The sequence below is a fragment of the Gracilinanus agilis genome, chromosome 2 (assembly GCF_016433145.1).
Source record: "Gracilinanus agilis isolate LMUSP501 chromosome 2, AgileGrace, whole genome shotgun sequence".
NCBI classification, from domain to species: domain Eukaryota; kingdom Metazoa; phylum Chordata; class Mammalia; order Didelphimorphia; family Didelphidae; genus Gracilinanus; species Gracilinanus agilis.
Window position 1 is genome coordinate 705,546,443 of NC_058131.1, and position 13,314 is coordinate 705,559,756.

General features: G+C 43.5%; 1 protein-coding gene across 1 annotated transcript in view; it reads right to left on the reverse strand.

Moving 5' to 3' along the window:
* LOC123234419 (solute carrier family 22 member 15-like) overlaps window positions 1-13,314 on the reverse strand; it is an 85,174-nt gene that overhangs the window by 42,874 nt on the left and 28,986 nt on the right. The window contains exon 4 of the mRNA XM_044660321.1: window positions 2,349-2,513. Within this exon, the coding sequence (XP_044516256.1) occupies window positions 2,349-2,513 (165 nt within the window). The remainder of the gene's footprint in view (window positions 1-2,348; window positions 2,514-13,314) is intronic.

A 13,314-nucleotide genomic window follows, 5' to 3' on the forward strand; every position in this document is an offset into this window, starting at 1 on the left:
TGGGGAGAAAAGATGAGGGGAGGGGAAAAGAGAAGCAGACAGGGATGATGGAGGGAGGGGAGGAAAGATGAAGTGAAGGGGGAAAGAGAGGAGAGAATGAGGGAGAGAGAGGAGAGAGGGAGGAAGGAGTGGGGAGAGATAGGGGGAGGGAGAGAGAGAGAATGAGAGAATGGGATAGAGAGAGAATATACTATATGCCAAACACTATCAGACCCAGGAACTATGATGCTTAAATCTGCTTAACTTAGTTTTCTATGTTATAAGGAAGGTTCAATGGATGAGGAGGAGGTTATGACAGGAAGATAATAATGTTTACAATGGGCACCAATCAAACAAAAAAGAAAATTTAAGAACTAAAATATAATCAGAAATAAATGGCTCTTTTAAACTGTATAATTATTTGAGGAGGAATAAATTATATGTGATCAGAGTTGGAAGGGTCCTCAGGGGTGGTATATTACAACTCCTTCATTTTGCAGATGAGGAAACTGAGGCTTTGGGAAATTAAATGACTTACTCAAGATCACAGCTATGGTCACACGGTCTATGTCCTTGGATTCGAGTGCCCAGAGCCTAGCTCAGGACTAGCTCATAGCAGGGATTTAATAAATGTTCATTGAACTGAATCGCTTAAAGGCAGCATCTAGAAAGTCCACTTACGGTCCAAGACAAGTCGCTTCCCTTCCAAGATGGGGATTGTTACAAATGCCTGCTTTGACCTCATGGGGATTGAGGGGGAATAAATGTCTGCATCCTTGCTCTGAGGCCATTCATCAGCCCTCGATATGATTTATTCTTTGTACACAAAACCCAGAAGTCAGCCATGCCCTACAGCTTTTCTTGGAGGAAGCCATGAGGATTGGATTTTGTGCTTTTATTGTTCTAGATTTTATGAGCTTCATGGGATATTAATTTGCTGCTCTGTGGGAGGTTCAGGCAGAGAGAAGGGCAAAGGACTCAGAGAGAGGAGCTCAGAGCCAGATATCACGTGTACAGGAGAGGAATCAGAGGAGAGAAGAAAGGACACCTCAATTGCCTTGCAAGGTTATTAGCCTGGCCAGAAGCATTAACTCAATAGAAAGATGCTTTAAATTAACTGCCCAAGAAAAGAAATCCACTGGAAAAAGGCTTCCTTCCCGGGCTAGAGGGAACTGGGGCTTTGTAAGGTGGGATTAAGGAAAAGAAATCAATCACAGACATTTTTTAAAAAATGAAGCCTCCCAAAACCCAAAGAGCAAAATGGTCCTCATGATTGGAAAGGAAGCGGATATATTATTGGCTCCGTGGGCAAGAGCTCGTTGTGAGTGAAGGATATACGGGGCTCTCTAAGGGACAGGATATTTTTGAGCAAGGCTTTTTTTTTCCTTCATGATATAACTAGCATTTATATAATGCTTCAGAGTGTTCAAATATCACACCTCATTAGATCATCGAAGCTGCCCTCTGAGGGAGGTGCCCATTTGACAGATGAGGAAACTGAGGCTAAGAGTGGTTTAGGGAGTTGCATTGGGTAAATGCCTGAGGCAGGACTCAAAGGAGCTCTTCCTGACTGATTCCTTCACATTGTACCACTTACTGTACCAGCCACAGCCTGAAGTTTCTGAGTCCTTGTCTCAGGCCTCAGGACGGCCACCTCCTGACCAGCTTCAGCCTGAGCATCTAGAACAGAGGGAAGGCTGCATGCTGCGACGTGTCCCACTGATCTGGGCATTTCAGACTTGGACTAAATTAAATGTGGTTTATTTTCAGAGCTGTGTTTCAGGGGCAGATGCCTCCCTGTTGTGGGAAAGCGACTCCTCGTTCCCCAAGTAGACCTCTAAAGCATATCCTGCCCTGGCCTGACCACAGGCAGAAAGGCTCTTAGCCAAGGACCAGAGGCTCATCCCCAGGAGACAGGCACTTTCTGAGAATGGATTTGGCCAGCTTCATCCCTTCATAAGGACTAAGGGGATGAGGGTGGGCTCCAATCAGCAACTGGCCTCCCATCGTCTCACAAACACCCCAAAGCCTCCTTTCCTCCCTCTTGCTCTTTCTCCATTTCCCTTTACTCTTCCCAGCATGTCCTCTTAAATCCCCCTTCCATCTCCTAGTGGGTAGAGTGCTGGACTTGCAATCAGGAAGACTCATCTTCATGAGTTCAAATCCAGCCTCAGACCCGTTCTAGCCGTGTGACTCTGTTTGTCTCAGTTTCTCCATCTATAAAATGAGTTGGAGAAGGAAAGGACAAACCACCCCCGTATCTTTGCCAAGAAAACCCCAAATGGAGCCACGAAGACCCGGACATAACTTGAAAACGACTGAACAACACCAATCGGGAAAGGTTAACGATGAATCCTCTTTACTCTTACCTGTTAGTGCCCAAAATGATTTCCCTACATATTCTTGTGTCAAGACAAAAGATACTAAAGCTGTTCCACCATTCATAACTCCGACACCAAGGCGGGACATGGCAAAGACTCGGTAACTTGGGGCGAAGGCTGAGATATAGCCCAAAATGACATCAAAAAAGAGACCTGCAGAGACAAAATAAATAAATAAGTAAATCGATCCTCAATAGAGTATATAGATTTAGGGAATTAAATTTACCAAGTCAGGTTGGAACAGCACTGCCCACAAAACTAGCACCATGGACAGGGTGGGAAATTCCCTCTCCTGAGCAGACAGATGGCCACTCTGCACTTTACAGAGTTAGAAAGGTGCCGGGGCCAAGAATTGGAGATTGAGGAGATGCCCATCACTCGGGGAATGGCCGAACAAATTGTGCTGTATGATGGTGATGGAATACTTCTGTGTTATAAGAAATGATGAACAGGATGGTTTCAGAAAAAGCTAGAAAGAGCTTCATGAACTGATGCAGAGTAAAATAAGCAGAACCACCAGAACACTGTACACAGTAACACCAATATTGTACGATGATCAATGGTGGAAAACTTGGCTACTCTCAGAAATACAGTGATTTGGGACAATTCTGAAGGATTTATGACAAAGAATGTTCTCCACCTCCAGAGAAAGAACTACTGGAGTCAGATGCAGATCAAAGCAGACTATCTTTCGCATTAGTTTATTTATGGTTTTATTCTCGAGTTCTGGCTTGATATGAATATTCTCTTACAACAATGACTAATATGGAAGCATATTTTGCATGATAATACATGTATAACCCTGATCAAATGGCTCACCATCTCTGAGAGGAGGGGAAGGAAGGGAAAGAAGGAGACAATTCCAATCTTATGATTTCAGAAAACATATGTTGAAAATTGTTATTACATGTAATTAGGAAAAATAAGATAGTTTTGAATAAAAGGGAAAAAGAAAAAGAATGGTGCCAGGGGAGCCAAGAAGCATAGTGATTGGTCCAGGGTCACACAGCCAATATGTCAGAAGGAAGATTTGAACCCAAGTCTTCCTGGCTCTAAGGCCAGCTTTCCATCCACTATACTAGGTTGCCTCTAAACATGGTTTCAGAGCATTTTATTTCTTCAGTGCAAGAGCTCCCACAATCATAAGCACCTCCTTTGTCTAGCTCAATGGCACCGTAGTGCATAGAGTGCCAGGCCTGGAGTCAGGATGACTCATTTTTCTATTTTTGAATCTGGCCTCAGACATCGATTAGCTGCGTGACTCCAGGCAAGACACTTAGCCCTGTTTGCTTCAGTTTCCTCATCTGTAAAATAAGCTGGAGAAGGAAACGAGCAGTAAGTGTCAAAGCTGGGATTGGAACCCAGGGCCTCTGGCTGGAGAGCTAGCAATTGTTCTACCTCCACTCTCTGAGATTCTTTTTCTTTTCTTTCTTTTTTTTTTAACCCTTAACTTCTGTGTATTGGCTACTAGGCAGAAGAGTGGTAAGGGTGGGCAATGGGGGTCAAGTGACTTGCCCAGGGTCACACAGCTGGGAAGTGTCTGAGGTCAGATTTGAACCTAGCATCTGTCTCTCAGGCCCGACTCTCAATACACTGAGCTACTCAGCTGTCCCCTACCTTTTTTTTTTTTTTAAAGCCTTTACCTTCTATCTTAGAATCAATACTGTGTATTGGTTCCAAGGCAGAAGAGCAGTAAGGGCTAGGCAATGGGGGTCAAGTGACTTGCCCAGGGTCACACAGCTAGGATGTGTGTGAGGCCAGATTTGAACCTAAAACCTCCCATCTGTAGGTCTGGCTCTCTATCCACTGAGCCACCCCCCACTGCTGGCTGAGATTCTTTTTTCAGAAAGAATTTAAATAGAAATGAAGATTTAAATAGAACGAGAGATCCTAAGCCGCAAAGGTGAGGAAGGAGGGCATCCCCACCAGAGGGCTCAGTGGTCTACACCAAGTCACAAAGGGGGAAGATCAAATGCCTCTTGGAGACTCTACCTCAGAGCAAAGACCCAGAAATCTAAACTAGAGTATTGTTCCCAGAACTCCATGCGAGTCATTATAGCTAAATGGCAACGAGTATGGAGGGGAGTAAAAGCAAAAATTTGAAAATTTGAGCATTTGGAAAACGTGGGGAAATGGCAGAATCTTTCATATTTGATCCCGGATGTAAATTAATGGCGAGCCAATAGACTTTATTGACTGGGGAGAAGGTCACGTCCACCTTCCCACCATCACTCTCACAGCTAAGAGGTGAGTAAATAGATGGCAGTAGGGATTCCCCTGAGAAAGAGAAACTATCCAGAAGCTCAAGAAGTGAGGGAGTGACGCAGACCGAGCTGTGTTTCGGGGCTCTCACGCGGGCAGCTGGATAGAAGATGGATTGGAGAGGAGAGAGACTAGAGGCAGAGTCCATTGCCATAGTCCAGGTCAGAGGTAATGAGTGGCCTGAACTAAGGCGGTGACTGGGTGAGTGGACAAAGGAGAATAAGTACATTTAAAAGACCAGGAAGAACTTCTTTTAATTTTGCTTTTCTTTAATTACTCCATTTCGCCCTCCACAAAATGAATGGAGAAGACTCCTGAGAGTCCCTTGGACAGCAAGATCATAAATAGTCAATACTTAAAGAAATGAATTCAGACTGTCCACTGGAAGGTCAAATAGGGAAGTTGAAGCTTAAGTACTTCAGCTAAGTAATGAGAAGGCAGAACTCGTTGGGGAAAACGCCGATGTTGAGAAAGAGTGAAGACCAAAGGAGAAGAGACATTGGAAGATGAGATGGACAGATGGAGTCGTGGAAACAACAGACAGAAGCTTGGACAGTCTCTGAGAGATAGTGGAGGACAGAAGGACCTGGCTATGGTCCAACGAAGAGGTGGACATCATTAGATGACTCAACCACCACAACAAAACGAACAGCCTGGATTATTCTCTTGGAGGTCTCTTCCCTCTTTGAATCCATGATTTTATTGCAAGTTATTTTCTCCCTCGAGTTACGCTGGACTTTGAGTATTTGTTGTAGCTGACAGATGGAGGACTCCTGACCGCAGAAACCTGCGCCCTTTACTCCCATACTGGGAATACATTGTTCCTGACACCCGGGCAGTCTGATCAATCGTCTGGATGGCCTTGTTGGCTTGTTAGCCACAGCAGGACAGACCTCTGACCTCCTTTGGGGGTGCTCCAGAATCAGCAAGTCTAATTAGAGTGCCAACTGACAGAATTCTGCGGCTCAGACCTGCTGGCTGCTCCCCGGGGTGCCCTTTGGCCAGCTCACCTGACTTCCTGAGTCCTCGAAGCCCCACCTACATCTCACCTTGACTGCCCAGGGTAGAGAACAAAATCTAGACTTCAGCCCATCTGGGATTTTTAGGCACGTGTGTAATAAAGCATTGAATAAAAAAGGAACTTTATAGAAGGAGGAGGCCGGCTCTGTGCTGACGCTAAGGTAAAAGCACATATAGGATGCCATGCGCATAGTGGAAAGAGAACAGAAAAACTTGGGTTCAAATCCTGCCTCAATCAGTAAGTAAATAAGAAAGAGAATACAAATCCTACCTCAAATACCTCTTGGTGCGCTGACCATAGGTAAGCCACTTATCCTATCTGCGTCTCAGTTTCCCCATTTGTAAAAAGAGAACAATGATATATAGAGTATATTCTGTGAGACTGAAACAACATCATGTACACAAATGTTTTTCAAGCTTTCAAGAAATACAGAAATGTCTGCTCTTTGGGGGTTTAGGATTATTTCCCCATTTCTTTTCCAATAGAGTACAAGCTCCTTGAGGCCGAGGATTGATTTTCAGTTTTGTCTAGTGATGTGCTCTTCATGTAGTAAATACTTCATAAATATTTTTAGGACTGAATTGCCTCCCTGTACTTTTCATTGCAAATATATAGTCAATAAGCTCAGTTATGGGTTGAATAGCTTATATAGGTCAGCCTGGGAACCCAACCACCACTTGTAATAATGTTTCTATAGGGAAAGTATGTTTCCCAGCTTTTGGAACACTAATCAATTTTGCTATCCAAATTGCAAAATCAAGAGCAATGGCACAGTACAATAGTGCTAAAATGTACCCCTTTCCCACTAAAAAGGGATATTTTTAAATATCCTTTTCAAGAAAAACTTATATGATTTTTTAACCCTTAATTCTGTGTATTGGCTCCTAGGTGGAAGAGTGGTAAGGGTGGGCAATGGGGGTCAAGTGACTTGCCCAGGGTCACACAGCTGTGAAGTGTCTGAGGCCAGATTTGAACCTAGGACTTCTCCTCTCTAGGCCTGACTCTCAATCCACTGAGCTACCCAGCTGCCCCCCCATATGATTTTTATTAGAAATGAAATGATCACAAGAAATGAGGCCGCCATATTTCTTATGTCATGCATTTTAATCCAAGAAAGTAGCTTTCAAAAGTCTAGCTTACCATTCAGTGCTGCCATTAAACTATGTCTTTGTGTTAAACTCACATGTAAAGCAGTAACATTGATTGAACCCTAAGTGCCTCAGTCACTCCATATACTTTATGTCTTCATGGACCCATGGTTTCATTGGTGAAGATATTCTCTTTATTCAGCGACAATCACTCATGGGAATAAGGAGGTGACGTAGTTCTCAAACTAGACCTGAAATTTGTTTTTTCGAGTCATTTTTCAGTCACATCTGACTCTTTGTGACCCCATTTGGGTTTTTTGGCAAAAATATGGGAGTAGTTGGTCATTTCCTTCTCCGGTCCATTTTTACAGATGAGGAAACTGAGGTAAACAAGGTTAAGTAACCTACCCAAGGTTACAAAGCTAGTGTCTGAGGCCAGATTCGAACTGAAGAAGTTGAGTCTTCCTGGCTCCAGGTCCAGTGCTCTGTCTGATGTACCACCTAGCTGCCCTGGACCCAAAATATTGTATTCATTTTAGGAAGGATTCTGACAAGCTGGCAAATGTTCACAACTGGGGAAATGGGATGGTGAAGGGCCTTGAGTTTGTGCTGAATGAATGAATGTAAAAGTGCTGAGTTAGTGATAACCACAAACGAGAGAGATCTTGCCATCAGGGAGCTTCTGTTCTAATAGGAAGAGGCAACCCAGAAGGGAAAATGGTGGCCAGCCAGGGAAAGGAATGTTCTAGCAGTTTCAGAGATGGTGAGTTGACCAGAGGAGTAAACAGCCAAACCCTTTCCAAGAGCTCTTGATATGCTCACTAGACCTTGATCCAAAGGTGGAAGGGGTGGTGGGGTGGGGAACTGGGAGGAGAAGGGAAGGATTGGTTGAAACGTTTGGGAAGGTTTAGCCTGTAGGGGAAAAAAAGAGAGGAAGAGGAGGAGGAGAAATGGGCAGAATAACTGGCTTCCAGTATGTAGAGGGAGGGCTTCCTGGAGGAGATGAGGTGATGTGTTCTTCTCAGGCTCCCAAGGAAAGGCTCTACGGGACAAAGAGGCAAGCTGAAGGTTGATAGAACCCTCTGAGCTATTCCCAAAGTGGTACACCTGAGAAGGAGCCCTGTGACCTGACCTATCCCTGGGCCACCAGGGGCAGCCCAGCTGCTGTCAGACCTAGCATGGAGCCCATCTGTCATGTGTACCGTCCAACAGCAGCAGTGGCTCTGGAGTGAGCCCCACAAGGTCTCCTAGTGCCGGGCTCTCAGAGCTTCCTGCCACCCACTTCTGGCTCCGTGCCCTTTACCGGTGCCATGTTTTCCTTAGTCTGGAGGTTGGTATGGATCACCCAATCAGATCAAGAACTTGGCGCTCCCATTCTACGAAGAAGAAAACTCCTCCCCTTCGTCTTATTCCCCATCGCGTTTCCTAATGACTCCAGCCTTGATGAATCAGAAGAATAAATATTTAACTGCAGCAATAGAAGCATAATAAAGCAGCTGAGTTAGCCAGGATTAACTTTGGCTCACTGAACTCTAACTGTGGGATTTCACCTCCCAGCAGAGTCCCCTGGATCTGTCCAATCTCCCAAGCACAGCCAGGAAAGGGGGAAGATGCTCAAGGACTTTGGAATACTCACTCGCTTTCCACCCACTCACGGCAGAAGACATGGTGCCCACACTGTCTGGGAATCCCTTTATTTTAAGCCCACGAGCCCTGCTCACAAAGCTTCTGACCTACTTTTGCTCATGGAAGAACCTACTTTGCTCACAACTGTGGCTCTTGTTCCTGCCTCCCAAGGTGTGCTGCTATTCAGCTCAGATCCAAAAGGAGCTCTCTACTGGCAGATGGAATGCTGGGACTGGAGTCAGGAAGACCAGAGTTCAAATTCATCCTCAAGACACCTACTGGCTATGTGATCCTGAGCAAGTCACTTAACCCGCTGTTTGCTTCAAATATAAAATGTACAAATTTAAGAGGCAGCTAGGTGGCCCGGTAGACAAAGCACTGGACCTGAAGTCAAGAAGACATCTCTATAAGTTCAAATCCAGCTTCAGACACTCACTAGCTGTGTGACCCTAGGCAAGTCCCTTAGCCCTAGTTACCTCAGTTTCCTCATCTGTAAAATGAACTGAAAAAGGAAATGGCAAACCACTCTGTATCTTTATCAAGAAAACTATAAATGGGTCATGGAGAGTTGGGCACAATGAAAACAAATGATCAGCGTCCACTATGCCTCACTGCCCTTCATATTAAAAAAAAAAAAAAACCACTACATTTGGGATGGCAGAAATAGTTTATGCTATAAGATCTAGTAGTTCTCAGCAGGAATATTAAATATTAAACTAAAATATTGATAAAAATTGATTTAAAATTTTAAATTGATTTAAAAATCAATAGGTTTAACATAAAAATAATAATTGGAGAAGTTTCACTACCTTAAGTACTCTAACATCTTGATTTATTCATGGAGATAGATAAGTGACAAAGCAGATACAGCTTGTTATTTTAATATGGTAAATTATACAGAAATATACAATAAATATCATATTGGGGAAAAAAAGTGGATAGAGCGATGGATCTGGAGTAAGAAAGACCTGAGTTCAAATCTAGCTTCAGACATTTACTAGCTGTGTGACCCCAATCAAGTCAATTAACCTCTGTTTGTTTCCCCATGTGTAAAATGGGAAGAATACTGGCACCTAGGCTTTTTAGAAGGATCAAACATTTGTAAAGTGCTTTGCAAATCTTAAAGCATTATGTAAAAGCTAACTGTTGTTTATGCAAACCTTCTCAAGTGTTTACTCCAATGGCCACCACATATCTTGTGTGCTGGGGAGAAGGCAAAGGAACATGAGGGGTTCCTGGGTTCCATAAATTTACAGTCTAGCTGTAGGTTCTCTCTGAGGTTACAAATGAACCAGAAATTAAGGGAGAGGGACATTAGCCAAGTTGGGTAGGTAGAGGGAATACTTTAAGCAAAGGAGGATAAATGTGCTGAATACATGGAAGAGGATGCTTGAAAATATAATTATTGGGGACAGCCAGGTGGCTGAGTAGATGAGGAGCCAGGGCTGAAGGTAGGAGGTCCTGGGTTCAAATATGGCCTCAGACGAGCTGTGGGACCCTGGGCAAGCCATTTAACCCCCATGGCTTAACCCTCACTGCTTTTCTGCCTTAGAACCTGTCAACTTAATTTCTGGAAACTCCAAGTTTGCCTTTGTCCCCCAGGAATATGCCCTTAGGGGACGCCCCAAACTGACCTTGTCTTTGACTGAACAATGGATCACCAAACATCTACTAAGTGTTCTGAATAAGAGTGAGAAGAACACTCAAATCTTCAGTCACTCTTTTTGTCTTAGAAGTTTCCCCCATTCTATCAGAGATCTGTTCCCAAGAAGACCAACACCGGGCAGGAACCATCCTTTTTGTGCCCATTGCAGTAGACCATTCCCTATACCCAGCCTCTGGCTACAGCCTCCCTTCCAAGCCTGCACGAAACCAGTCAGTGTATGTTTGCTGGACTATGTTCCCCCCAAAGCTATGGAAGTCCCCAAGTTCTATTATTCTTTGGACACTCATCTTTGGCGGTGATTCTCTCAGAGACGCTGTCCCCGGAGCCCCAGAGCTTTGACTCCGTGTAGTATTTAACACTTGGCTCTGGGAGATGGCTGAATATTCAGGACTTGTCTCTTTTCCTGATTAAAGATTTGATTTAATGACTACTCTAGTGGTTCTGTGTTTTTCCAAGTTGACAAACCAATATATAATGTTGATTCCAAGATGGAAGGAAAGAGGTCAAATATATACATATCTATGTACATATATGTATATGTTCAATAATAGATAAAATAGAAATAAATGTTTTTTTAGGGAAAAAGATTAGGAGCTTGATAAGAAGAGATGGAGGTGGTGGGGGACAGCTAGGTGGCTCAGTGAATTGACAGCCAGGCCTAGAAACACAAGGTCCCAGGTTCAAATCTGGCCTCAGATACTTCCTAGCTATGTGACCATGGATATAAGTCACTTAACTCCAATTATTTAGCCCTTACCACTCTTCTTTCTGTCTTGGAACCAATACACAGATGGAAGAAAAGGGTTAAAAAAAAGAAGCAGCTAAAAATGACTGAAATATGGAAATGTTTGGGGCTAGTTGCCACTTGTAGAGGGTACCCCAAAACCAGAATATTCATAAAATCGCCCATTTCAAAAGAAGATTCTGAGACACAGTCGACAAAGTTCAACCATAGCTGGATCAAAGCCCAGGAAGTCAGTCAAACAACAAATGTGCACAACTAACTAAAAAATGTTTCAAAGAGCTCCTTTCAAAAGGGGAGTTACTAGGGAAGGGAAGGGAACATTACAAACAAACAAAGAATTATTAGTCTGAGTCTTGCCTTAGGCCTTGAAGCAGACATTAATCATTTTGTAGGGTTCAGGGACCGAGTATTGAACTGTAGTTTCTATCATACACTCAATCATCTCCCCCAAAAGGAAAAAAAATACAGGAAGATAATTTCTGTTGGTCTCCTTGGAGCAAGTCTAGTTGCCAACAGGAAACAGACCAAAAAAAGAAAAAAGAAAACTGTGTAAAGGATATTAAACCACAGGACGCTTTAACCCACCCCAAAAGGCATGAAAAACAGGAAACTTGGGCACATCTGGCATTTTCGCGTCCAGCATCCAGACAAGTTCTGTAGCTTTCTTCTGGCCACTCAGAGTCAATAGTGTGACCCAGCAGCCAAGAAGGTTAATTTGATCTCTGGCTTCTTCAATAGCCATTTGATTTCTAGGACAAGGAAGGGAGGTCAATGTTTCTCAGCCCTCCGCCCCCATCTGGGGCGCCATCTTCGGTTCTGTGTGTCACAGCTTAGGAAGGTCATTGTCATGCAGAGGAAGGTTAACCAAGACAGTGAAGGGTATTCAGTTTATGTCATATAAGGAGTGTCTAAAGGAATAAGGATGTTTTCAGCCTGAAGAGGTTACTCAGGAAGATGGTGGTTGGTATTTATCCAAGGGTTTAGCTTTCCATGTCCCAAGATTTTCGATTGAATGTAGGTAATTAAATCTTACTTTGGGGATCATCAATTTAAAGCTGTAAGAGACCTTAAGCAACCAGGATAAAAGGATGGTGTCATCTTTGGATACAATGACAGACCAGACAAACCCATTAGGCTCATAGAATTAAAGACGGAAGGGACATTAGAAGACAGCTGGTCCATTCCCTTCATTTTACAGAGGAAGAAACTAAGACCCAGAGAGATGAGAGACTTGTCCCAGGTTATAACACCATTAAGGAGAAGTTTGGTTTTGACCCTAAGTTCTTTGACTCCAAATACCATGACGATAACACTCTTTATGATTTATCAACTGGCAAAAGTCTTATCGAGACCAACAGCTTAGAGGATTATGCCAGAACAACAATTCTATCAGCCATAAATAAGGCAGCAAAGGAGCTTGGGAACACCTCAGGCATCCTCTTCCATAAGAAAAACCCTTCCTGATCCCGGCTAAACAACTAGTGCCCTCCTTCTTTCTCTAGTTTGTATTGATTTGATTATTCCATATTTACCTGGCTATGTGGTCTCTCTCCCTCAACCAAATGAAGCTCCTCAAGAGTTAGAATTCTCCCATTTCTTGTACCCACATTCCCCAACATATCTCATGACCCTTGGCATATAGGAAGCATTAAATAAATACCTGTTGATTAACTATTAGAGTGAGGTATCCATGTGCCAAATTGCATTAGATGACCTGGGAGGCCCCCTTCTAGCTCTGAGATCCTTCTCCATATGGACAAGCTAACTCAACAATGGTAATATAGTGAAAGGAGAGGTGGGTTTGGAATGAAGGGCCCTGGGTTCAAATTCCAGCTCTACTATTGACTTATTACCTATGTGGCCATAGGACAGTCCCTTCACCTCTCTGGTGCCCAGTTTCCTCATCTGTAAAAAAAGCTACCTTCTAGTTTAAAATGTATTGACCAGTGGGTATAACATTGGACTCAGTCAATATTCCATTGTATCAAAGGAATAGACAGCAGAGTCCTTGCCCCCCAGGACCATGTAATCTGATTGCCCATGCATATCTGTAACTGAAAACAAAAATATGCAGAAGAATTAACCTGATCAATAACTAATTAGCATTTATTAAATGCTTGCTATATTTCAAGCACTATGCTGAGTACTGGTAGACAAGGCAAAAGGGAATTAGGCACTGCTCTCAAGGGGCTTCCATTCTATCAGGGAAGACAGCATGTGAATAGATAAGTAGATGGAAAATAAATACAAGGTGATTAGGGAAGGAGGGCAATAACAGCAGGAAGGATCAAGAAAAACTTCACGTAGAAGATGGGCTTAAAATAAGTAAAAAGAGGTATGCATGGGGGCGGCTGGGTGACTCAATAGATTAGAAAGTCAGGCCTATAGACAGGAGGTCCTGGGTTCAAAACTGGCCTCAGACATTTCCCAGCTAGGTGATCCTGGACAAGTCACTTGACCCCCATTGCCTAGCCCTTACTGCTCTTCTGCCTTGGAACCAACACACAGTATTGATTCTAAGACAGAAGGTAAGAGTTTAAAAAAAA